Here is a 26,429-nt window from a genome sequence, read left to right as displayed (position 1 = left end):
TCTATCTACTACACCATGCTGCCTCTTATCATTCAATTATTTCCTTCAAATATTTTAAATCAAATTGAGTGAATTGCTACTTTATTTTAAAACACTAGCATACAAAATTCATCTAGAGTTCATCTTCCCAAAATATTTCACAAACAGCTAAATGGTATGGTAGCTAGAGCACTGGGCCTGGAATCCGGAAGATCTGAGTTCAAATCCAGCCTCAGACATTTATGAGCTGTGAGTCTATGGGCAATTCACTTAATGTCTGTCTGCCTCAGTTTTCTCAACTGTAAAATGAGGATAATAACAACACTTGCCTTGTAGGGTTGTTGTGAAGATCAAATGAGATATTGGTAGTGCTTACACAGTGCCTGATGCATAGTAGGTGCTTAATAAATAGTTGTTTCCTTCCCTCTTTCATATCCATTCTTGGATTCATGAGAGTTAAATAGAAAAGCAGGTGCAGTAATGTAATGGATAAGGCTGGTAGGAAAGACAGGCTAGTAGGAAATGCCTTCCACCTATGTCCCAGGTTCCTGTACCTGGCATGGGTTCAGAAACTTTGTCTTATTAGTTCAAGCAGAAATGATTTTTGCAGAAATGATTTGAGACAAAGAAATCTCAGAAGACATAGAATTACAAACTAGAAAGTAAATGTATTAATTTATAATCGAAGTGTGTGTGGGGGGAATGAAGAAGTAATATTGTATAGTGGGCAGAGAGAACAGTACTTAAAGTGAGTAAGTTCTTCCTCTGATAACATAGTGGATGCCTGACCAAGGATAAATCATTTCGACTCTCATTGCCCTAGCAGCTTTCCTAAGACTGTAAGTTGCCATGTAGGTATTTATCTTTTGAAGGTGTTTCCTCCCTGGGAGGGATAGAGAGAATATTCTCACTGGGCATTCTTTATACCCATGAAATCACAGCTCCAAAACCAAAATAAAACAGGCTTCTCCAAACTAGACCCTAGAATCTGAAAAAAAAAAATCTAGGATACTAGCAGCTGAGAAACTACAACCCAAATTTGGGGATCAGGAGGCTACCATCAATCATTTTCTTGTGGTACCTCAGCCTTGTGGCTCCCTCTCATAAACACACTAGCCTTACTTGTTCAGGTCAGCTAGTGAAACCTACTAAGCTTCTTCCATCACCAATCCCCATAGTTGTCTGAGATCCCCTTAACCTCTTCCCCCTGTCTCCCCTCCCTGTAGAGGAATGATCATGAAGGCATCCTTTATCCCACTCTTTCTCCTAATACCTGGATTATTTCTACCATATATATCCAGCATGTCTCTCCAGAGGCTGTGTGTCCATGTAGCTGGAGGAAATCACAAAACTAAGATGATGTTGGATTGACTAAAAATCTATTATCTCATCTCAGCTGGACACTCACTACAACAAGCAGTCTTTCTCCTCTGTAATTGATTAGGTATCCTGCTCAATAAAGAGCTATTTCAAATCTTCTCTTCTAACTTCTTCATAGTACTCCCCTCCCTATCCTCTTAGCTGATGACTTTGCTTCATATTTAATAAAAAAAATTAAGTCATTTGATGATAGCTTCCCCTTCTGCTGCCTTGTCTTCTTTACCTCACCTCACATAAGACATCTTGCCCAACTATTTCCTTTACCAGTTCTTGGTGTTACTCAGGCCTTGTTAAGTCTCAGCCCATGTGGCATATAGAGACTTTCATAAATGATCACCTTCCTACCTTTTGACTCTTTTTATACTTGACTCCCCCCCACTCACTTTCCAATCTTGCTATACTGGCCTATTCACCATTCCCTGTACACTGCATTTTGTTTCTGATTGTCTCTTGCACCTGGGATGTTTCCCTCCTTAGCTTTACTGCACAGTTTCTCTGGATTCCTTCCAGATTCAGCTCAAAACCCACCTTTTTCTGGAGGTCTTTCTCAGTACCCTCAGCTTCTAGTGCATTCTGTCCCTTCTGAAATGACCTTACAACTACTCTGTATATATCTTGTCCCTACTTATTTTACACGTTGTCTGCTCTATTAGAAAGGGGACAAGGAATCTTCTTGCTTTTCTTCATATCTCCAGTTAGCCCTTAGCAAAGGGCCTCACACAGGTACTTAATAAGTGGTTGCTGACTGATCAGATGATACCCAACAAACCATAATATTCAGTAGTTTTAAATAGAGATCATTAAGAAGCATTCTGTCGGCTTTCCATCTCTGTCCAGGGTGCTAGACAGGGGACAGTGGAGGCACTCTAGAGGAAGAGGTTAACAGCTATACCAGCTGCCCAAATTTTTAGACTTTATTCCCATTTTTTAGTACTAGTGAGAGATACTTTTCCTACACCACTTTATTTCTAATTTACCCATTTTAACATTTTAGCTTGTTTGTACAGTTATTTTCATGTTGTCCCCCCATTGAATTTTTAGCTCTTTGAGAAGAGGAACTGTCTTTTGCCTTTCTTTGTACTACCAGAGGATTAGCACAGTACATGGACACATAACAGGTGCTTGATAAATGTTTACTGGCTGAATGTTAAAGCAATAAAGAGATAGAGAGGGAAAGGTGAGGGAGAACAGAGGGAGAGAGAGACAGAGATAGAGAGAGACAGAGACACAAAGACAGGGAAAGAGAGACAGAGACAGATAGACAGAGAGACAGAGGGATAGAAAGAGACAGAGAGAATATTAAGAGAAATAAAGCAAAGCTGAACCTACCTTCAAGTTTTTTGATACAACGAACAGGCAAGTTGTGTCCCTTTACATTTGTAGCAAGGTTAGCATTAAAGTCTACTGTGTAGTTCTCATTTTTAATTTTAACAACAATCTTATTTTTCTTTCCTTTCCTTGCATCCTCTAAATGCAGATTAGTTAGTTTGTCAAAAGGTTTGAAAAGACCATTGTCATTATACTCCCATATGGTGGTTCTACTGAGCTCCTCAGCCTTAGACTCCTCATCCATATGTAAGCGTGTTCTCTTGATCATGCCTTGAATTGCCTGGCAAGCTTGCAATGTATCTCGGATAGTTCCTGTGACCTCAATTTGAGATCTTTCATGTTTCACATCAATGATGATATTTAACCTTTTTTGCAGCTCATTCAGTTCAGTGTATTCTTTTTCACCAAATTTTTGAATGGATATATCAGAGAAAATACAATTTTCCTGTTCCTTTAAAATCAAATCTTGTATCCAAGAGATAGTGCTTTCAATATTCTCCTTGCTTTCACCACACACCTGGAAAGTTGCTGATTTTTTTATTTTTTCCAAAACCAAATTATCTTGTTTTTTGGGAGGCTGGCTTCCAAGACCTAAAAATGCTTTAAAAATAAATGATAATATCATGAGAAGTTACTCTAAATATTTGCAAGGTAAATCATAGGCACATGCCCTTTAAAGAAAATGTACAACTTACATTTTATTTTTGAGATCACAGAGGTTGAGGTTGTTGGCTTGCAGCTTATTCTTTTTTTCATAGTATCATGAAACACTTCCAGTAGCTGTGGCAGGAAGATGACCACTTTCACTTTTTTCACTGATTGGCCAGACCCTTTCTGTGCAAAATCTTTAATGGCATCAATTATAGCTTCAGCAACATTAGTAGGGTCTTTTTTGGCCTGTCCTGAAAGAACAAAATTAAAAAATGATAAGAACAAAGCAATAATAAATAACACCTCCCCCTTTTTCTTACTGTCTCTCTGCTGCAAAGTACTATTTAAAAGTTACTAGGTTTAGGGGGCAGCTAGGTGGCACAGTAGATAGAGTACTGGCCCTGGATTCAGGGGGACCTGAGTTCAAATCCAGACTCAGACACTTGACACTTACTAGCTGTGTGATCCTGGTCAAGTCACTTAACCCCATTACCTAGCAAATTTAAAAAAAAGTTAGTAGGTTTGATTTTTTTCCCCTTGTCCTTTTTTCTTTTTTTTCTTTTTTTTAAAGATTCATTAATTTATTTATTTTTAGTTTTCAACATTCACTTCCACAAGATTTTGAGTTCCAAAGTTCTCCCTATCTCATCTCTACCCCAACCCCAAGACAGCATGCATTGAGAGCATGCATTTTCAATACCGTTTCCCCAATCTGCAGTCCCTTCTATCACCCCACCCTTCTCTTATCCCCTTCCTCTTCTATTTTCCTTTAGGGCATGATAGTTTTCTATACCCCATTGCCTGTATATCTTATTTCCCAGTTGAATGTGAAAACAATTTTTTTAACATTTGTTTTTAAAACTTTGGGTTTCAAATTGTCTCCCTTCCTCCCTCCCCACCCACTCTCATTGAGAAGACAATTCAATATAGGTTATACATATGTAGTCATGCAAAACACTTCCATAGTAGTCGTGCTGTGGAAAACTGACTATATTTCCCTTCATCCTATCCCACTCCCCATTTATTCTATTCTCTCTTTTGACCCTGTCCCTCCTCAGAAGTCTTTGCTTCTGATTACCCCTTCCTCCAATCTGCACTCCCCTCTATCATCCCCCCAGCTCTCTTATCCCCTTCCCCCCTATTTTCCCATGGGGTAAGATAGCTTTCCATACCCAATTGAGTGTGTATGTTATTCTCTCTTTAAGTCAAATCTGATGAGAGTAAGATTCACTCATTCCCTCTCACCTTCCCCTCCAATGTAAAAGCTTTTTCTTGTCTCTTTTATGTGAGATAATTGACCTCATTCTACCTCTCCCTTTCTTCTTCTCCCAGTATAATCCTCTCTTTCCCCTTAATTTTATTCTCTAGTTATCACCCATTCATCTTCAACTCACCCTGTGCCCTCTATCTATCAATCTATCTACACATATAATTTTTTTTCCCCTTAACTACCCTAATACTGACAAAAGTCTCATGAATTACAAATATCATCTTTCCATGCAGGAATGTAAACAGTTCAACTTTAATAAGTCTCTTATGATTTCTCTTTCCTGTTTACCTCTTCATGTTTCACTTGAGTCTTGTATTTCAAAGTCAAATTTTCTATTCAGCTCTAGTCTTTTCATCAAGAATGCTTGAAAGTCCTCTATTTCACTGAATGTCCATTTTTCCACCTCAAGGATTATACTTGGTTTTGTTGGGTAGGTGATTCTTAGCTGTAATCCTATCTCCTTTGCCCTGTGGAATATCATATTCCAAGCCTTCCAGTCCCTTAATGTAGAATCTGCTAAATCCTGTGTTATCCTGATATTTTCCACAATACTTGAAATGTTTCTTTCTAGCTGTTTGCAATGTTTTCTCCTTGACCTGGGAACTCTTGAATTTGGCTATAATATTCCTAGTTCGGGAATATCAGGGCAGTTTTCCTTGATAATTTCATGAAAGATGATGTCTAAGCTCTTTTTTTCATCATGGTTTTCAGATAGTCCAGTAATTTTTAAATTCTCTCTCCTGGATCTATTTTCCAGGTCAGTTGTTTTTCTAATGAGATATTTCACATTGTCTTCTATTTTTTCATTCTTTTGGTTTTGTTTTACAATTTCTTGATTTCTCATAAATTCACTAGTTTCCAATTGCTCCATTCTAATTTTTAAGGAAGTATTTTCTTCAGTGAGCTTTTGGACTTTTTTTTCCATTTGGCTAATTCTACTTTTTAAGACATTCTTCTTAATGGCTTTTTGGATCTCTTTTGCATTTTGGGTAGGCTATTTTTTAGGTACTATTTTCTTCAGTCTTTTGGGGGGTTTCCTTTAGCAAGGTGTTGACTTGTTTTTCATGATTTTCTTGCATCACTCTCATTTCTCTTCCCAGTTTTTCCTCTACTTCTCTTACTTGCTTCTCAAAATCCTTTTTGTACTCTTCCATGGCCTGGGACTGATTCATATTTTTCTTGGAGGCTTTGGATGTAGGAGCTTTGATTTTGTTGTCTTCTTCTGGTTGTATGTTTTGAAAGAAAGATTCTATGGTCTGACTTTTTTTGTGTTGTTCGTTCATGATCCCAGCCAATTACTTGAGTTTTAAACTCCTTGTTAAGGTAAGGGTCTGCTTCCAGTGTGGAGAATGTACTGTCCCAATCTTTGGGGGGTTTGTGCAGCTTTTTTCAGAGATACTTCTAGGGACCTGTAAATTTTCAGTTCTTTCAAAGTGGAATGATCAAGGGGGGGTGTTTACTTCTTTCCTGGCCTGGGCTCTGGTCTAGGAGTGACCACAAGCACTCTTTTCTGCCTTGGAACTATGAAGAGGATTTCCTCTCCACTACCACTACAATCTCCATCACACCAGCTCTCCTCCTCACCCCAGGATCACCACCCAGAACAGTGACCCAAATCCAAGCAAGGGCAAAGCAAGAGAATTCTGCTTTAGCACCAGCAAAGAGATCCCTGAAATTCCCTCTGATCAGCCACTTGATTCCCCCTCAGTCTGTGGGGAAACAGCCACTGCCCCAGAGCTGCACCATGACTGGCTCTGGGATCGAGTTTCTCTCTCACCATGGTCACAGATTTTTCCTACTGACCTTCTAAGTTGTCTTTGGCATTTGTGGATTGAGAAGTCTGGAAACTGCCACAGCTGCCCATGATTCAGTCCCCTGAGGCCTGCTTCAGGTTTGATGAGGCCTGTTTTGCCTACATGCCCACACTAAACTGCATTCCTCTCTTAGCCCAGTATAGTAGACCTTTCTAATCAACCATCCAGGTTGTCTTGGGATGGAAAACTGTTTCACTCTGTCTTTTTGTGGGTTCTGCTACTCTGAAATTTGTTTAGAGACCATTTTTTACAGGTATTTGGAGGGGTTTGGGGGAGAGCTCAAGGAAATACCTGCTTTTACTCCATCCTCTTGGCTCTACTCCCTTAGGTTTGGTTCTTAATGAATAAATGCTCCTTCCTTCAAATTGATAATCACTATTGCATTCACTGTCAGTATTTCAGACATTGTGGACTAAGCTCCCTCTCTTCTACGTCCCACAGGAAACTACAATTCTTGCCCTCAGGAAGCCTAAAGTTCAATTAGGAATGACTACAGGAATCTGAATGATCCAAAGTCTGAACTTGACTATTCACTGGATTCAGATGCTCATTTCATGCTCCATCTCCTTTTAGGTAAGTAGTCTTTTGGTAGTAGGCAAACTGTCTTAACTGGGTGAATTCTGAAAGCCTTTTAGAAAGTATGTGAAGAAGAGAAGATGCCCAATGTGTTGAATGTCTTTCCTGTTTTTTTAATTCAGGAACATAAAATTTCTTTGAATTGCTTTATTACAAAGATATTATATGATATTATATTATTATAAATATATTAATTGGCATTTTGGCCATTCAACTGTGTAAGGTTCTTTGGGAGCTATATATCCAACAATCTGACAAGCATTTATTATGGGCCAGGTACAAATTTCTAAATGAAACAGTTATTTGTCTTTGAGGAAAATGCCAAGCACATAAGTACATAAATATAAAATATACAGAAAGCAAATAATAATAGTAGGTAGCATTTATATAGCATTTTGAGATTTACAACACATTTACAAATATCATCTAATTTTATCCTTTCAGCATCTCTGGGAAATAGGTGCTACTATTACTTTTATTTTATAAATAAGGAAACTGAAGCAGACAAAGCCTGAGGTGGGATTTGAACTCAGGTCTTCATTACTCCAAGATCAGAGCTCTGTCCCTTTTGCAATTGATCTGGAGGGAGAGTACTAAAGCTGGGAGGGACCAGGCAAGGTCTTAGGTAGACTATATCACTTGAACTGTGACTTAATGGAAGCTAAGGATACCAAAAGTCAAAGCTGAAGAGGTAGGAGAAAGAATGCCAGACAAGACAAGAGCCTGTAAAAGGGTGTGGAAGAGAGATTGTTATGTGTGGGAACCAGCAAGTAGGTTACATTAACATAGATTGTAAGAAGAGTAAATCATTCTAGAAAGATAGCCTGAAGCTAGAATGAAAAGGGCTTCAAATGCCAAACAGAGGGATTGGTATTTTATCCTAGAGTTGATAGGAACCACTAAGATTTTTTGAGCGGGGAGGCAAAATGGTCCTGTGATTGTTGTCATAGATCACGATATTTAGAAATTTCAATTGGTCAGCTGTGTGGAAGATGGATTGAAGAGAGGAGAGGCTGGATATAGGAAGATCACTTTGAAAACTCGTGTGATAGTTCAGGTGAGAAGTGATGAAGACCAGACTTTGGGTGATGACTGAGGAGAGAGAAGGGAAGAAATGTCAGAGATACTATACAGCTAGGATCAATAAGATAATTTTAGAGTTCTACATCTGCATTATACAAAATCCATAGTATAGGATGGGGAGCTATAGCTATACAATATTTCATATGTATCTGGTTTTGATGGACTACACTCTCAATACAAGGAAATATAGGAGTAAAACAAAACCAATCTTAGGTATTGATAGAGAGGAGGAAGTCAGTCAGTCAATAAGCACTTATTAAGCACTTACTATGTGTCAGCTATTGTGATAAACACTGTGTATATGAAAAGAGGTAAAGGGTTAGATAGGTGGTGCAGTGAGTCAGTGTGACCCTGGGCAAGTCACTTAATCCCAATTGCCTGTGTGAGAGAGAGAGAGAGAGAGAGAGAGAGAGAGAGAGAGAGGGAGGGAGGGAGAGAGAGAGAAAGAAATGAAAAGAGGCGAAGACAGTCCCTGTTCTCAAAAGCACATAATCTAATGTGGGAAGACAACATGCAAACTATACGCAAATAAACAATATACAGAATAAATTGGAAATAATAACAGGCATAAGGAACTAAGAATTAAGAGGGATTAGGAAAGTTTTTTTCTTTTAGAAGATGGGATTTTAGCTGGGACTTGAAGGAAGTGAGGGAAGCCAGGCAGTAGACATGAGGAGGGACAGCATTCTAGGCATGGGAGCCAGTCAGTGAAATGCCTGCAGTCTGGAGATGGTGTGTCTTCTTCAATTAAAAGCTAGGAGACCAATGTCATTGGATCATAGAGTTCATGGTGGGGTGTGAAGTGTAAGAAGACTGGAAAGATAAGGGGGGGGCAGTTATGAAGGGCTTTCAATGACAAATGGAAGATTTATACTTGATCCTGGGGGTATTAAGGAGCCAGTGGAATTTATTGAATCACGGTAAGGGAGTGGGGAAGTAATGAGGTCAGACCTTTGCTTTAGAAATATCACTTTGACAAATGAGTGTGGAGAAACCTGTGGGATGTCTCATTTCCTCTGACCATTTATTATTTGGGGAATGAAGATGACATCTTTATCAGAGACTGAAGCAAAGGAGGAAACAGTGGGAGATTAAGTCGAGAAGTTGTCAGAGAAAGAGCAGAGTAAAAGAGGGAGTTCTTTGCAATTGGCCTCAACGCTCTCTGTAAAGTGGGAAGGGAGAGCCTCAGCTCAGAGATGGAAGAAAGGCTACAATGAGAGGCCTAAAGAGCAGAGACAAGTTCTAAAATAGCTGCTGTGATGAGTGGGAAAGAGAATCTTTTTTATTTTATTTTATTTTATGTTATTTTATTTTTTAATTAATTTTTAGTATTCAATATTCACTTCCACAAGATTTTGAGTTCCAAATTTTCTCCCCATCTCATTCCTCCCCCCACCCCAAGATGGCATGCATTCTGAATACCCCTTCTCCTAATCTGCCCTCCTATTTCTCCCCCCTTCTCTTATCCCCTTTTCCTTCAATTTTCCTGTAGGGCAGGATAGATTTCTATACCCCATTTCCTGTACATCTTATTTCCCAGTTACACGTGAAGAAAATAACACCTTAAAAAATAGCCTAAACCAAATGGCAAAAGAGGTCCAAAAAGCCCATGTGGAGAAGAATGCCTTAAAAAGCAATATTGGTCAAATGGAAAAGGAAGTCCAAAAGCTTAATGAAGAAAATGTTTCCTTAAAAATTAGAATAGAGCAATTGGAAGCTAGTGACTTTATGAGAAATCAAGACACTGTAAAACAAATTTAAAAGAATGAAAAAATAGAAAACAATGTCAAATATCTCATTGGAAAAACAACTGACCTGGAAGATAGATACGGAAGAGATAATTTAAAAATTATTGGACTATCTGAAAGCCATGATCAAAAAAAGAACCCAGACATCATCTTTCAAGGAAATAGAATCTTTTAAGGAGGAATGAAAAGACTACCTTCCTCCAGTGAAGTGCCTATTGAGACTGGATACCATAAATTTGTAGCAGACCTGGTGAGCACAATTGTGTGAAAGTCTCCTTCTCAGTTCAAAAGCAAGTAAGGAGGAAAGAAGGAGGCAGAAGATGGCAGTGATTCAGGGTGGAGTGATTCATGACAAGGCACGAGTGTTACCAGGACAAGGGAGCAAGAGATTTGAAAGTAGAGGATGATGGAAAGTTTAACTGTTTTACCCACCAAGTTTATCCTATAAGACTTGTATAAAAATCATGCAGAGGAGAAAAAAGAAGAGGAAAAAGAACAACCTCTCAAAGAAATCAACTCCAAAATACTTGGCCTTAGCATAAGCAGTTGATTTATTATTATCAGAGATAAGACTTGTATGAAATGAGACAGAAGAAAGCTAGCTGAGCCTAAAGAACAACACACACTGTGCCAAATAAAAAGGAAATAAAGTCAACAAGGAAAGCCCATAAAACTGCTCAATTAGAAAGTCAATTTTAGTACCCTACTGTCATACTCTTATTTCTGGCAACAATTGATAAACTCTTTTTCTAGGAATGTACTCTTTTGGGAGGCTGTGTATACTTTGGAAAGTTTTCATTGTATAGAAAAGAAAAACTTTCAATTTTTTAAAAAAGATTAAATACCAAATCATTTCTATCTTTGGTATAAACTTTTTTTTAAAAGTATAAAGATTATCCTAGGACTATACGTAGGGGAAAATGAAGGAAGGAAAGAAGATCAACTAAAAGACTACTGTAGTAATCCATGTATGAGGTGATGAGGGACTGGGCTGATGGCCATGGTGGTAATTGAAAAGAAGAGCTGAATCTGAGGATATTGTGAAAGAATAATCAGCAGAACTCACTGCCAGGGGGATATAATGCAGAGAAAGAAGGATTAAAGTCTGGCATTTATGGTTGTAATCCATGAAAAAAAGGAAGAAAAATGATATTATTGACAGAAAAAAGCAAAATGCTGCCTATTTGTTGGGAGGGATAACAGAAAGATCTCTGGAAAGCTACTCAGTCTAATTGGAACTACTGGTGGCTCAAAGTGAAACTAACTAACTGTGAGTCATAGTGCATCAAGTGTTGGAGCTAGAGCTTGACCTCAGGAAGACGTGAGCTCCAATTCCTCTTCTGACACTGACTAACTTACTAGATGTATGATCTTGGGCAAATTACATTACTGCTTTGCCTCAGTTCCCTAAGCTGCAAAATGGGGGAAATAATATCACTTGCCTCCAAGGGTTGTTGTGAAGTCAAAATGAGATAATATTTGTGTAGTGCTTTGAAAATCTTAAAGCACTGTATAAATATTAGTTTTTATTATTATTATTATTAATTGATCTTAGGCAAGTAGCTTATTTTCTTTAGGTCTCAACTGAAAACTAGGAGATTAGTCTAGAATTACATAATCTCTTCTGGCTATAAAATGTCTATGACTCAATGATAAATTTAGTATTTGACCTGAAAAGTTTCAGGTGGCATCAAATGGGATTGTCTGAAAAATAAAGGAGAGATTAAACTAGGGGGTGAAGGTGTTCATAGGGTTGGAGTTGCTGACTAAGAAGTCATCTGCATGGAGGTAGAAGTTGAAAACATTAGAATCAGTGAGCTAATTCTCCTAAAGGGTAAAGATGTGAGAGAGAAAGAGGGAAGAGAAGGAAGCCAGGAAGTTAAATCTTGGGGAGAAGACAGAAAATGAAAGGAGGCAAAAGAAGAGATAGTGAAAGAGACAGAGAAATGGATCAATTTATTTTCTTTCCACTTTTTCTGTCTCTCTTCCCCACCTTCATCTTCTGTCCTTTAGTCATGCTCTTTACCAGCTTATCTTTCTCTCTTTTTCTTCTTGCATATCCATAGCTTAAGATGCTTGCCCACAAGCACCATGGTACTCAGAGTTTAAAAACTTTGCCAAGACCTAAAATAGATTGCTACCACTGCCATCACTCTCATATAGATTCAACCTTAATGATTATCTTTACTATTGGATATGTAATCTAGGGGAATCTAAGTACTTAAAAAACTAATTCTGATAGGATGCTACAAACCTGTTCCAATGGCTGGAAGGGAAATGGACACATATTTCATCTGTTCACATTCCTGGAGGACTTCAGAGATGGTTTGCTTGACATCATTTCCCCCAATAACATGAATTATTTTCTTGCACCTTAGATTTCCACCTTGTGTTACTATAAAATTTCTGTGATGATTCACAGCTAGAGAATGGAAGAAGACAGAAAGGTATGAAACATTAGTTCAACTGAAACTTTTGTATAATTGAGAATATAAGATACTTTATTTAGGTAAAAGAGGACATGAAAACAACCATCGTGACTTGTGTAGCTTCATTTATTGCCTAAAATTCTTAGTGAATCTCAGTGATGAAAGGCACCTTAGGGACATATAATACAATATGGTCTCATGCATAACTGCCTTTCAAAGCATCACTGACATAATTATCCACCCTCTACTTAAATATCTCTAGTGATAGAAAGCCAACTAACTTATAAAGTAACATATTTCTCTTTTTTGGGGGACCAGCTGCAATATGGTATCCTGGAAGGAATGCTGGCTCTGAAGTCAGGGGATCTAGGTTCAAATCCCACTTCTGGTACTCATCACCTGTTGACTTTGGGCAAATCACTTATCTTCTATGGGCCTCACGTTACTCATCTTGATACAAGAGGTAATGGACTAGATAGGCTCTGAGGTCCCTTCCAGGTCTAAGTCCATAATTTTATGATCAATTTGCCTCCCTCAAACCTCTAGTAACTACACTGTGGCATAGTGGAAAGAACAATGACTTTGGAGTCAGAAAAGTTGACCTCAATTACTGGTTATGCCATTACTGTGCAACCTTGGGCAAGTCATCTAACCTTACTGGGTCTACATTTATTTATCTGTTAAAATGAAGGAGTTAGATGACCACTAACTAGAAGACTATTAACATTTACACTATGTCTAAATCTATGATCCCATAGTCTTAGACAAAGTCAATAATCTGGGTATGATGAAATGCAAGACAGCCCTTGCCCTCAAGGAGCTCACAATCTAATGGTGTAAACTTCTCATTGGTCCAAGTTTTTCTCTCTGGAAGTGTATGGAATGTCACAGCCCTCTTCTATGTAAGAAGACTTCAAATACTTGAAGACAATGACCATGCTAAATTCCACTCCTAAGTCTTTTCTTCTCAAAATTGAAGAGACAAGTCTAAAGCATAGGGGGCTACCTGGGGAGGGCTGTGGTAGAACTCTAAGTAATCTGGTTTCTATACATATCTCCTAGGATCATTTGTATTCAAATTTCATACTTATTCTAAAAAATTAGATTGTACTTTTTATGCTATACTTCCCAACAAACAGCCAAACATATCCCCTTAAATGTACATTACCAGGGCAGCTTTGTGGTGCAGTGGATAGAGCTCTGGCCTTGGAGTCAGGAGGACTTGAGTTCAAATCCCACCTCAGACACTTGACACTTACTAGCTGTGTGACCCTGGGCAAGTCACTTAACCCTAACTGCCTCACCAAAAAGCAAAAAAAAAAATGTACATTACCCCCAGACCAGTTAAGTTTGTTGATTTGTTAAGAGAAAAGAAGGCTGTTATTATTTGATTTTGATATTATGGTACCAATATGGATAACTGGAATTGACAAGATTTTTCTTGCTTCTTCATATTGATTTAAATATTTATATTGTTGTACTATCTGAGAATATTGTAATGTCTGATGCCTTTCTAGGTGACAATGTATAGATATAATGTCTTAACCCCCAAGAAGAGCCTTAAATGTTGATAGTTTTAGATATTTTGATAGGTTGGTAAGGAAGAGGGAGACAGAGGGAACTTTGTGCTTGCTTCAAATCATACCATGTGTGGTTGTTGCTTCTTATAGTCTTGCATTAGCTCAAATTTTGAAGGAAAATTATTATAATCTCACCTTCAGGGCCCCTCTCCCATGGAAGATCAGCTCTGAAAGGGTTTCTGACTTGTTTCCATCCTATCGCATATCCCCTTCTTTTTGCTACCAGCTATTTCACTTGCAGTGGATTATGGCTAAAACAGAAGTATTAATACCATACCTAATGTGGCACACTCTGATTCCACAGCTGATCCAGCAGCTTCTAAAATGGATTTAGAAACCCCTAGATAAGAGAATAATAATAGAGGTGAACATGAATTAAAGAATCAATAACGTCATAGCTGGAAGTACTGCAGAGATTATCCTTTACAATGTCTTAATTTTATTTATTTTTTTACCTTAATTCTTTTTTTTTAATTAATAAACACTTATTTTCTCTCCCTTCCACCAGTCCCATCCAAAGGAAAAGAAAAGCAAAACACTTATAACAAACAAAATAAATTTACACATTGGACATAGCTAAAAATTTATGTCTCGTTCTGCATCTTGAGACCTCTCTGTCAGTAGGTGGGTAGTATTATTCAATATCAGTTCTCTAGAATCATAGTTGATCATAGCTTTGGCTAGAATACTTTAAAAAAAATTTTCAACTTGCATTTAAAAGTAATTAATTTTTTTTTAAATTGAGTTCCACATTAACTTCTTCCTTTCATTTCCCAGCCCCTCACTGAGAAAAAAGCAATTTGATAGAGGTTATACATGAGAAGTCATGCAAAACATTTTCATAGTAGTTATGTCGTGAAAGAAGAAATAGACCAAAAGAAAAGAAAACAGGAAAAAATTTTAAAATGCTCTTTTATGTCCATTCAGATCCCATTAGTTCTTTCTCTGGAGGTGGATAGCATTTTTCATCATAAGTCCTTTGGAATTGTCTAAAATTTTTATATTGTTGAGAATAGCTAAGTCATTCACAGTTGTTCATCACACAATATTGCTGTTATTGTGTATAATATTCTCCTGGTTCTACTCACTTCACTTTGCATTAGTTCATCTAAGTCTTTCCAGTTTTTTTCTGAAAGCATCCTTCTCATCACCTCTTATAGCACAATAGTATTCCATCACAATCATATATCACAATTTGTCCAGTCGTTCTACAGTTGATGGATACCACCTAATTTCCAATTCTTTGCTACCACAAAAAGAGCTGCTATAAATATTTTTGTACACTTACATACTTTTCCTTTATTTTGAATTTCTTTGGGACACACACATAGTAGTGGTATTGCTGGGTCAAAGAGTATAAAGTTTTATACCCCTTTGAGCATAGTTCCAAATTGTTCTCTGGAGGGTCAGATCAGTTCACAACTCCACCAACAGTGCATCAGTTTGACCAGAATTTGTAAGCCTTTCAAATTTGTCATTTCATTGTTGTTTTTGAGTAAATCATTCTTTCAGTTCTACTCATTTGATCCTGTATCAATTCATACAAATCTCCCCAGGTTTTTCTGAAACCATCACTTCCATTATTTCTTATGGCTCAATAGTATTCCTTTATATTCTTATGCCACATTTGTTTAGTCAGTCTCAATCGATGGGCATACCCATATCCTTAACTTCTTTGTTACAACAAAGAGAGCTGCTTGTTCTCTATCTGTGTATGTATACATATGTATACATACACAGATTCTTTTTTTTTCTTTCTTTGATCTCTTTGTTTCATATTCCCTTAATTTTATTGATGAAGAAACTGAGGCCCAGAAAGAGGAAGTGAATCACCTCAAATCACACAGTTAGGAAGTGAACAAGTCCAGGGATCTTTCTGATTCAATATTCATTATAGTCACTTAATCATAGCTACATGTAAAGTTCCTGTAATAGCCTTCACAGAGTCATGCTCCAATGCCTCATCATGATGTGGAGGTAATCCTGAGTTCTTGAATGGGAATTCCAGGGAAGAAGAAAGGCTGGCAGATTCAGGGTCTACCATATTAGAATGGCTTTGAATACAACCTGACCACAACCCACATCTAGTTAAGTAAGAAAAGACACATAATCAGGAAACTGGCCATTTGATGACAAGTCCTTAAGCCATGCAAACCCATAAAACCAAGAAAAATACATAATGGCCTTCACTTCCACATGACTGTCTTTGGCTTCTGAAATGATATGACAGAAAAAGGATAAAGGTGCTTAGAATTGCACAATTTTTGGACCTCCTTCAAATGTTAACTTGGCATTGAGTCCTCTAAATGTGAGATCCTTGCTCAATGATCATGGAGCGACCACAACCCTCAAAGAATCAGATCTGAACAGTTTTCACATTTTTTTTAAATAAGTGAAACCAGAAAATAAAGGGAATTTGCAGTTAAACAGAGATAGCTCACAGGATCCCCTTGGGAGACACAAATAAGAGTTAGTTTTGTCATGAAATCAAAAGCAAAAAGAAAAACCATTTCATGAGATGTTTGGTCATTTCATATTACAGTGTACATAGTAGCCCTTTTCAAAGAGAATCGCTATTGAAAAAATTGGAGTTTGTGCCTCCAATATCTATTGCAGAGGATGAGAGAGTAAACATGTTCTACAAAGAACCTAAAAAAATGTTCAGGTAACATAAACATAGAAAGTATAGGTAACACATTAAATGAGAGTGAAGATCCAAAAAAATTTTGGAAGGCTAGTACACTGGGCCTATGAATGAATGAAAAAAATTATTAATCCCCTATTACATGTCAAGCACTCTAGTAGGCTTGGGGGAATGAAAAAAGAAAATTGAATTGGTCTCTGCCCTCAAGAAGCACACATTCTTTTCTTAAAAACATTTTTATCAAGTTATTTTGATTTATCAACAATCATTTCCATATGCTTTTGAGTTTAAAATTTTTCTCCCCCTTCCTCCCTACCACCTTCCCCAAGTCAGCACACAATCTGATATAGGCTATACATATACATTCCTATTAGATATATTTTCACATTAGTGATGTTGCAAAGTAAGAATGAGAACCAATAGGGGGAACCACCAGAAAGAGGAAACAAAACTAAACAGAAGAGAAAAAAAATAGCAAATGGTATGCTTCAATCTGCATTCAAATTCCATAGTTCTTTCTTTGGATGCGGATAGCATTTTCCATCACGAGGCCCTTGGAGATGTCTTAGATCCTTGTATTGCTGGGAAGTGTTAAGTTTATCAATATTAGTCATCTCACAATGTGGCTGTTATTGTGTATAATGTTCTCCTGCATCTGCTCACTTCACTCACCATCAGACCACACAAGTCTTTCTAGGTTTTTCTGAAATCAGCCTGTTTATCATTTCTTATAGCACAAGTACATTCTTGTGAAAAAAAAAAAAAACTTGCATGACTTTTGTTAACAAATGTTTATTGAATTGAGTAATTTCTCTAGTTCATCAAGTGTTCATTTTTTCCCCTGTAGATTTATATACTCAGTTTTGTTAGGTAGGTTATTGTTGGTTGTAATCCTAGCTCCTTTGGCTTCCAGAATATCATATTCTATGTCCTCTAATTCTTTATAGTGGTAGCTGCTAAATCTTGTGTGATCCTGACTTTGGCTCCACTCTATTTTATTTATTTATTTACTTACTTTTTCTTTCTGGATGCTTGCAGTATTTTCTCCTTGACCTAGGAAATCTGGATTTTGGCTATAACATACCTGGTAATTTTCATTTTGGGACTTCTTTTAGGATAAGTGAATTTTTTTCAATTTCTACTTTGCCCTCTGCTCCAAGATATCTGTGCAATTTTCCTTTATAATTTCCTGAAATATTATGTTAAGGTTCTTTTTCTATATGCATGACTTTCAGGCAGGCCAATAATTCTTAAATTATCTCTCTTTGATCTATTTTTCAGGTAAGTTTTTTTTTCCCTATGAGATATATGACATTTTATTCTTTTTAATAGTCTTTTGGCTTTGCTTCATTGTTTCTTAATTTATCATGGAATCACAAGTTTTCAGTTGATCAATTTAATTTTTTTTAGGAGTTATTCCCTTCAGTGAATTTTTTTTACCTCTTTTACCATTTGACTAATTCTGATTTTTAAGGAATTATTCCCTTCAATATTCTTGTGCCTCTTTTGCCAAGTTATTAATTCTGTTTTCATAATTTTCTTGCATAGCTCTCATTTCTTTTCCCAATTTTTTCACCAATCATTTAATTTTTACAATAATTGTATTTGCTCTTAAAAAAACTTATTTCTTAAGGTTTTCTATGAATTCTTGTTGATCTTGTGCCAAATCTGCATTTTTTTAAAAAAATTTGAGGTTTTTTTTGTAGATGTTTTCAAGTAATTGTATTCTTCTGAGTGTGTGTCTTGAGCTTCCCTGTCACCATAGTAGCTTTTTATAGTCTCGGGTTGTTTTGGGTTTTTTTTGCTCTTTTTAGCCTATTTCTTAATTATGTGCTTTTTGTTAGAGTTGGTCTCTGCTTATCTTGGGGAGAGGAGAATGACTGGCCTAAACTTTTGTCTTTTATGTCCTACTACTGCTTTCACAGCTTATTCTGGGGACTCAGAAGATTTTGTTGTTTCCAACATGGTGTGATCCAAGGAGAAGTTTGTTTACTGCCCTCCTTGTGCTCTTGTCCTTACTTAGGCAGGGCTCCTGCTCCCTTTCAACTGCTCCTTTATACTGTTGGGTAAAGGGCGACAAAACTGCTAGATAACACTGGATCCTGTGCCTAGCGCTGGTACAGAAGCCCCTTCATCTACCTTTCTGTCCAGATGTTCACTTGCCCTTACTGTCCCTGGATGCTGGAATGTTCCCCACCACCACTGTTGCCACAGCCACAGCAGATGTTACCACCACTGTCTGGTGTTGCTTCCATTGTTCTGCACTCCTGGTCAGTCCCAACCTCAATATCAGTGGACCTCTCTTTCTATCCTTTTTCAGCTAGTCTGGGTTGGAAAGATGGCTCATGACTTTTCCTTGGATTTCACACCCATGATTTGGCATGTTTTCCATAGTCATTGTAGAAGAGATTTGGAGGGAACTTTGGCAGTTGTGACCTCTCACTCCACCATCTTGACTCTGCTCTTCAAATTGAATAATTTTGCCAAATCTTGATGAAGTTATAAAAAGTTTAAATGTTTTCTTATGTGCTTAATCATCAAAAGAAACCCAAGCATTTCTATATACACAGAAAAATGCAAAAAAGAGGTAATGAGTCTTCATTTTCTATTGCTTACTTTTTAAGAAAAAACAAGTATATGATAAATTTCACACATCACTTTTAAATCTATCTTTCTTGTCTATGATTCTTTCTGAAATTCCTTCTCTACATGCTTAAAAAAAGATTCAAAGGTCATCTTTTTTTCTCTTCTATTTTCCTCTCCTTTTCTTTCCCCTACCTTGTCTTCTCCTCTCCTCAATTAGGATGTTTGTCTTACATGTAATTATGGCTACCTTGTTATAATCTTTCTTGACTATCCCTCCCCCACTTTCCCAATTGGATTGGATGCTTTTCTGTCCCAAAGTCTGTATCAATGTGTTCAACCCTCTTTTTTTCTTTTCACATAAACATGAGTTTCATCTGATGCTCACACACTCCCACTACTTCTTCTATATTTGTCTATTTTTTTCTCATCTCATGTAACTTATTTATATGGAATAGCAAGTTCCACTCCATTCTTCCTATTAGCTACACTACTATATTCCTCTTGACCTTCCTTATTTTTCTCCTCTCCAAGCCTTTAGCATAGTATTAACAGCCCACCCCAAACCTCTGTACCATTTGTACTCTTTGAAGCTATTAAGTTCCTGAAGAGATACTTGTTTCTTTTCCATCATTAGAATATTAGCACTGCATCATCATATAGTTCTTCCCAATTGCCCAAATGAATTTACCTTTTTAAGTTTTTCTTGAATCTGGTGCTTGCATTTCAAAAATCCTACTCAGCTCTGGGCCTTTCTTCATAAATGCCTGAAAGTCTTTTGTTCCACTAAAGGTACTTTTTTCCCCATAGGATTTTCAGGATAAGTTACTGTTATTGTAAATACTTATCTTTTGCTTTTGGAATATTATATTCTGTACTCTATAATTTTTTCAGTAGATACTTCCAGGTTTTATGTGATCCTAACAGTAGTCCCTTGGTACTTGAATTGGTTCTTTCTGGATGCTTGCTTGTGATATTTTTTTCGTTATATTTTGATAGATTTTGACTATGGCATGCCTGGTGCTTTCCTCTTTCAGGAAAAGGTCAATGGAGTCTTTTTATCTTTATTTTGAACTTAGATATAATACAAGTTGGTAACTTTTTAATGATTTCTTGAAATGTCATACAGACATTTTTATTTTATCACACATTCAGGAAGTCCAGTGATTCTCTCTTTGACTTGTTTTCCAAATCTGTCATTTTTTACATCAGGCATCATATATTTTCTTTTAAATTAAAAAATATTGTAATACTTGCTATTTCATGGAATGACTGATTTCTGTTTGGTCTATTCTAATTTCCATGAAGTCTGTTACTTGAGTAGTAAAGCTTGCCATTTTCCACTATAAGCTGCATATTTCCCTTCTAATTATTTCCTCCAGAGTTTTCATTTTAAAAAATTAAAGTTGCATACATTAGTAACATAACCTTCATCATCCTTAATTTGGTATAAATGTGGCAGGTTTCCTTGCTTTCTTCTGTTTTGCCAATCACCATGCCTAAATTGCCTTGTAAAGCTAATATTGTTTTACATAACTTTACTGTCTTCTCTTATGTTCTGATTTTAAGCAAAATTTTTCATAGGTTTCTTCTATTTCTGGGTCCATCTCATCAATAATGTCATCCAAGTATGGATCTCCAGCCCCTGAGAAGTCTGTTTCATTTTCTTCATAATCTGGGACAAAATTCTCTGTGTCAAGTAACTCCTAATACTTTTCTTGATAATCCAGATCAGCAGCAGTAAAAGGAATGCCATCAAATGTATAAAATGTTGGTTTATACATAAAAGAATTAGGATCATTTTCAGGCATTACTTCTCTATATGTTGAGGTGGCATGAATTCTACCCCAGTTACTTTATCAGAGTTCTACTAGCTTCAAAAACATCTGTTTTACATCTCTACTGCAATTTACATCTAGGACAGTATTTTCAATTCTCTGAATCATTTCTTCCATATCTGTCTTTCCTTTTTCCTTCCATGCATCTTCCAAAACTGATCCTGTCAGCTTCAGTAGTTTTACTGCACAGATTAAATTGTTGTCCATGGGATTAGAAAAAAGGACATTCAGCAATTTCCCAGGAGCAACCTGAAAAATATCCACTCTTGCAACCTGTCCTTTTGTTCCCTTAATCTCCAGGTTAAGGTAAAGTTCACCCAAGAAGACTACAAAGAAATGAAATAATTTTCTGGTAGCTTCATCCCCTTTGCCAGCCTGATCTTTGTTGCAATACTCAGTTCCACATCTCATAAGTAGTAACTGCTGGAAATTTCCACTTTGTATACTCAAGGACTTAGATGATAAGACAAATAATTACATAGCCATACTCCTAAGAAACAGAAGTGTGGTACAGTTGTGGCCTGTTGGTAGGCAAGTTCCATGAGGTCTTGTAAAGCATCATCAGTAGTGACCTAGCTATTGAGAGTCTCTGCAAATTGATAAATTTCATTTTCAAAACTTCCTCCCTGTTCAGGAAGGTGGTTAAAAAACTCTTACATATATTCTCTAAGGGCAGGATAACCATCACATCCACCTTCATAGGAAAAATTGGTGTAATTAGAAGTAAAACTTGATGGATAAAATTCTGGGGCATTCTCAGACAAATTTGACATTAACTTAGGTGCTACAACCACCTGGCATTTAGCCATTGTTGAAGTACATGTGGAAATTTTATACTGGGAACTAGGTGGAGCTCTCATAGGCTTTGGAGTTCTGCAAAAGCTCTCCCTGGCCTCTGAAACAGACTTATTATAGAAGAAAAAGTACAAATATGGGAATGACTTTAAACACTGATCAAATTTGCCAGAAAACATTTTAGGCTGCTAGGTACAGTGGATAAAATGGAGGACTAGGAGGCATGAAAACCTCAGCTAGAATCCTATATTAGACACTGAGTAGCTGGACAAATCACTTAACGTCTCTGGGTCTCTGTTTCCTTGACTGTAAAATGGGATAATTATAGCACCAATTTCACAGTGCAGTGGTGAGGATCAACTAAATTAACATTACTAAAGTGTTTTGCAAACCTTAAAGTGTCACATAAATGCTAGTTATTATTATACTCATACTGCACTTGAAGAGATAGCTTCCTCAAAAACTTAGAGGTCAAAGGACAGGAGCAGGCAGTTTTCAAAAGAAAAAATGCCAGTTGTCAACAATCATAGTAAAGAATACTCAAATATGAAAGAATCCACTTACAATAATCAAAATGTCAGGTCAAAGGTTTCTTCTCACCCTTCAAAATTGATAAAGATGACAAAAGATGTTAATAATCAGTGTTGGAAGGTAGGAATAATCAATGTTGGAAAGACTAGAGAAAGAGAGACACACTGATGCATTGTTAGTGGATTATCATTTGGTGGAGTCATTCTTTAAAGTAGTTTGGAATAATATTTTAAAACAAAACCTGACTGACTCAAATTTCTATTTCCTTTGACCCAAAGATTTCACTCGTAGACATATATGCCAAGAGAGTCAGGGACAAAAAGGAAGGTTGCATAAACATGAAAATATTTCTTGCAGCAATTTTTGTGATAGCAGACGGCCAGAAGCAGAGTAGATGCCCATTGATTGGGGGTTGGCTAAACAAGCTGTGGTGCATGAATGTAATAGAATCTTACTGTGCTATAAGAAACTATTAATATGAAAAACACAGAGAAGCATGGAAAGACATAAATTGATACAAAGTGAGGTAAGAACCAGGGAAACAATATATATAATGACTGTAACAATATAAAGGGAAAAGACAACAATAACAACAAAATAATCACAACTATGTGCTGCAAAATTATGATGGCCAATCTTGGTCTGAAGGAATAGATATGAGATGACATCTCTCCCCATGTATTTGCAGAAGTGGGAGTTCATGGGTTTGGAACACTCCGTATAAAGTCAGATTTTCTTAATATTATTAGTTTTGCTAACTTTTTTTCTACTTTAAAACATTCTTTGTTATAGAGGTTTTGCTCAGAGAAGGTATACAAAAGATGTAACAAAAACAAAAGATATAATATAAATTATTTTTGAAAAAGCAGAAACAAACAATTCCTGCCCTTGAGGAGTTTATATTCCACTAGAGAGAAGCAACATAAATGAGACAGTGAGTGCTAAGGCAAATGTAGAATCTCAGAAACCTAGCTATATACTTTGCCTTGATCTAAGAAGGACTATGTCCCAGGAGTCTGGGTCCTTGTGCCCAGTCATATATACTACTAGTATGTGCCAGTACCACGTCACACTACATTACTATGAGAGATTCATGATACATCACATTATAATTGTGTTAACCATTACATTAGTGTAAATTATTCAAACAAAATACCATTTTTGAGGACAAATGTCTTGTCTGTTGAGTTTACAATAACATCAGACTCTTCTTTAGTGATGTCCCCAGAAGCAACCTGGAAGGTAATAGATCCAATCCTGATTTGATATACTCCTAATTCAGGGCTAGAAATAGTGCCAAAGAGATCTAAAGAGGAAAGAAAAAGAAATCAAGGACCAAATATAATTTTGTGACTACTATTATCAGGTTTTATTGTATGCCTCTCTCTTATTCTTCCCTCTTCCCTTTTAGGTAGTCTGTCTGCTTTACTTTTCCAAATTCTCTAATTATCTAGGTGTAAAAGCTACTCTATTGGGTGAAAGATATATTAAAAATAGCATATGGGTCATATGTAGCATTAATTGCATAACCAAATTGGATGAGCTAGAAACATCTAGCTGATTGAGTCTAAGTTAATCTACATGGAAGTGGTTTCGACCAGTTTGAGAAAAATATCGGTCTCATCCTATATCATTCAACAAAATGGCCTCAGACCAGATAACTTGATCTGACTCTTGACTGATAAAAATGGCTAGCATTTAGTACAGAACCTGGCACACGATAAGCACTTGATTTATAAATGCTTTATCTATCTACTTTATCTACATATTTAACATTTTACATGATGAGAAATATTACACTTGGTTTTATATCTTCTCTATTACTTCTCTATTTTTCATATAAACCATTATATTTGTCTGGATTTTGACTATCACTAAATTATTAGTAAACAATGGTAAACAATTTTTAAGAAAATAACTTTACTAGACCTTGTGTATCACTGGTGTTGGAAACTCTGTCACTGGTAGTATTTCCATCAGTATATTTAGTGAATTCTCTTTTAAATGTCTGGAAAAAGAAAGGCAGCTACTGAGTGGAACGATTCTCAGTATAAATATTAATCAGATTTTTTACAGAAGCATAGGCAGCAAGAAAATAAGAATATATTTCTTCTGTGGCTGGTGATTAAAATGACATATTCCCAGTAAAAATTCCATTCCTAAAAGAAGATCATATAAAAAAATCCTTAAGGATACTAGCTGTTAAAGAGTGGAGTCAAGATCTTACTTCAAAGTGTGCTGCATTTGAAGTTAGAAGACCTGACCTAGATTTGTGGCCTTTTGGCTTACTTCCTGTGTGGCCTTTGACAAGCCACTCAGCATCTCTGGGCCTCAAATTCATAACTCATAAAGAGAGGAGTAAGACCAGATGACCTCCAATGTCTCTTCTAGCTCTAAATCTATGATCATGAAATTGAAATCATAAATGAAATCATAAAGAAATCTTTCAAGAAGACTTGGAGCATTTTTATATGGTTGGTCATAGTTTGGATTTCTTTCTTTCAAAAAATTCTTTCAGAATTGCCTGTTCAAATACTTTGACCATTTAACCATTATGTTCTTATGTATTTGGATACTTTACTTACATAGCTTGGATATGATACTTTCATCAGAGAAACTTGTTGTAAAGATTTACCTCCACTTACCTGTTTCATTTTAAAATTTTAACCAGTATTGCTTGTGATTGCACAAAAACTTTTTAATGTTATGTAATCAACTATGTCCATTCTTTCTTCTTTGTTTCTTAAGCCTTTTCTTTTACTATAGCTGTGAAAAGTATTTTATTCATTGTTCATTGTTTGTTTGTTCTTCTAATTTATTTATGATGTACCTTTTATATCTGTCACATATCAATTTAGAACTTTTTTTGTTAATTTTGTGAGGTGTAGGTCTTAACTTGATTTCTAGCAGATTGTTTTCCATTGGTTTTAGCAGTTTTTGTCAAGTAGTGAAACCTTATCCTAGTAGTTAGGGGCCTTTTTTATTTGTTGGTTTATTGAACGTAGGACTACTACATTTGTTTGTTTCAGTATATTGCATACCTCATCTGTTCTACTGATCATTCTCTCTATTTTTGTTTGTTTCAGTAACGTCCAACTCTTTGTGAAAACATTTCGGGTTTTCTTGGCAAAGATAGTAGGATGATTTGCTATTTCCTTCTCCAGCTCATTTTACAGATGAGAAACTAACACTTAACAGGGGCAAATGACTTTCGTAGGATCACACAGCTGGTCAGTGTCTGAGGTCAGATTTGAACTCATGAAGATGAATCTTCCCTGTTCCAAGCCCAGTGCTCTATCCACTGCACCACTTAGCTACTCTCACTTTTTAACCAGTACCAAACAGTTTTGGTGATTACAGTTTTGTTGAATACTTTAAATTCTGATGCTGTTAGGCTTCTATCCTTCCATTTTTTTCATTATGTCCTTTGAAACGAATTTTGTTTTTATTTTTCAAAGTCTATAAACTAATAATTTTTGGTGTAGCACTGATCAAGTAAATTAATTTGAGAAGTATTCTCATTTTCATTATATTGGCCCAACCTATTCATGGATAATTAATAGTTCTCCAATTACTTAGGCCTGTCTTTATTTCTCTAAACAGTGTTTTGTATTAATATAGTTTCTCTTTGTGTATTGATAGGTAGACTATCAAATATTTTACATATTCTATAGTTATTCTGAATGAAATTTCTCTTCCTATTCTGAAGGAAGGTTATTTGATAGGTGGCATTTTCAAAGTGGATGTGTGTATGCATGTGTGTATATATGTATGAATGTATGTGCATATATATGTGTACACACATATATTTATATACATGTGTATATATATAATACACAGCAAAGTGTGTGTGTATATATATATATGCACACACACACACACACACACTTTCAAAATATCTTTCTATCCTGAAGCAGTTATGAGGTAGTGTTTTCATAAATTTCTCTGTCTCTCCACATATTTACATATACATATTCACACACACATATATTAAATATTTTTATCCATATACCTTATAAATAGCATCTCTCAAATATAAACTTCCTTCCAAGTAAAAAGAGCATATAGATCAATAGGTTGAAAATACATTTTTAATTTTGCTAGAAGCATAGATTTAAAACCATTTTGGCAACTTAATTCCAAGAAAATTCTACTATTACCTGAATGTTGTCAGTATCACTGGGATGCAACAGAAAGCA

General features: G+C 36.3%; 1 protein-coding gene and 1 pseudogene across 1 annotated transcript in view; both read right to left on the bottom strand.

Moving 5' to 3' along the window:
- LOC114049490 (poly [ADP-ribose] polymerase 14-like) overlaps nucleotides 1-26,426 on the bottom strand; it is a gene marked incomplete at its 5' end in the record, with an annotated part of 33,845 nt that extends 7,419 nt beyond the window's left edge. The window contains 7 exons of the mRNA XM_027870732.1: nucleotides 2,689-3,288; nucleotides 3,384-3,590; nucleotides 12,085-12,252; nucleotides 14,117-14,179; nucleotides 23,387-23,536; nucleotides 24,160-24,238; nucleotides 26,391-26,426. Of these exons, the coding sequence (XP_027726533.1) occupies nucleotides 2,689-3,288; nucleotides 3,384-3,590; nucleotides 12,085-12,252; nucleotides 14,117-14,179; nucleotides 23,387-23,536; nucleotides 24,160-24,238; nucleotides 26,391-26,426 (1,303 nt within the window). The remainder of the gene's footprint in view (nucleotides 1-2,688; nucleotides 3,289-3,383; nucleotides 3,591-12,084; nucleotides 12,253-14,116; nucleotides 14,180-23,386; nucleotides 23,537-24,159; nucleotides 24,239-26,390) is intronic.
- Nucleotides 20,306-21,873, bottom strand: LOC114049499 (annotated as a pseudogene).
- Nucleotides 26,427-26,429: the final 3 nt, after the last annotated feature.

The sequence above is a fragment of the Vombatus ursinus genome, unplaced genomic scaffold (assembly GCF_900497805.2).
Source record: "Vombatus ursinus unplaced genomic scaffold, bare-nosed wombat genome assembly UNPS02003262.1, whole genome shotgun sequence".
Lineage (NCBI taxonomy): Eukaryota > Metazoa > Chordata > Mammalia > Diprotodontia > Vombatidae > Vombatus > Vombatus ursinus.
This window is presented reverse-complemented; position numbering and strand designations above follow the sequence as displayed.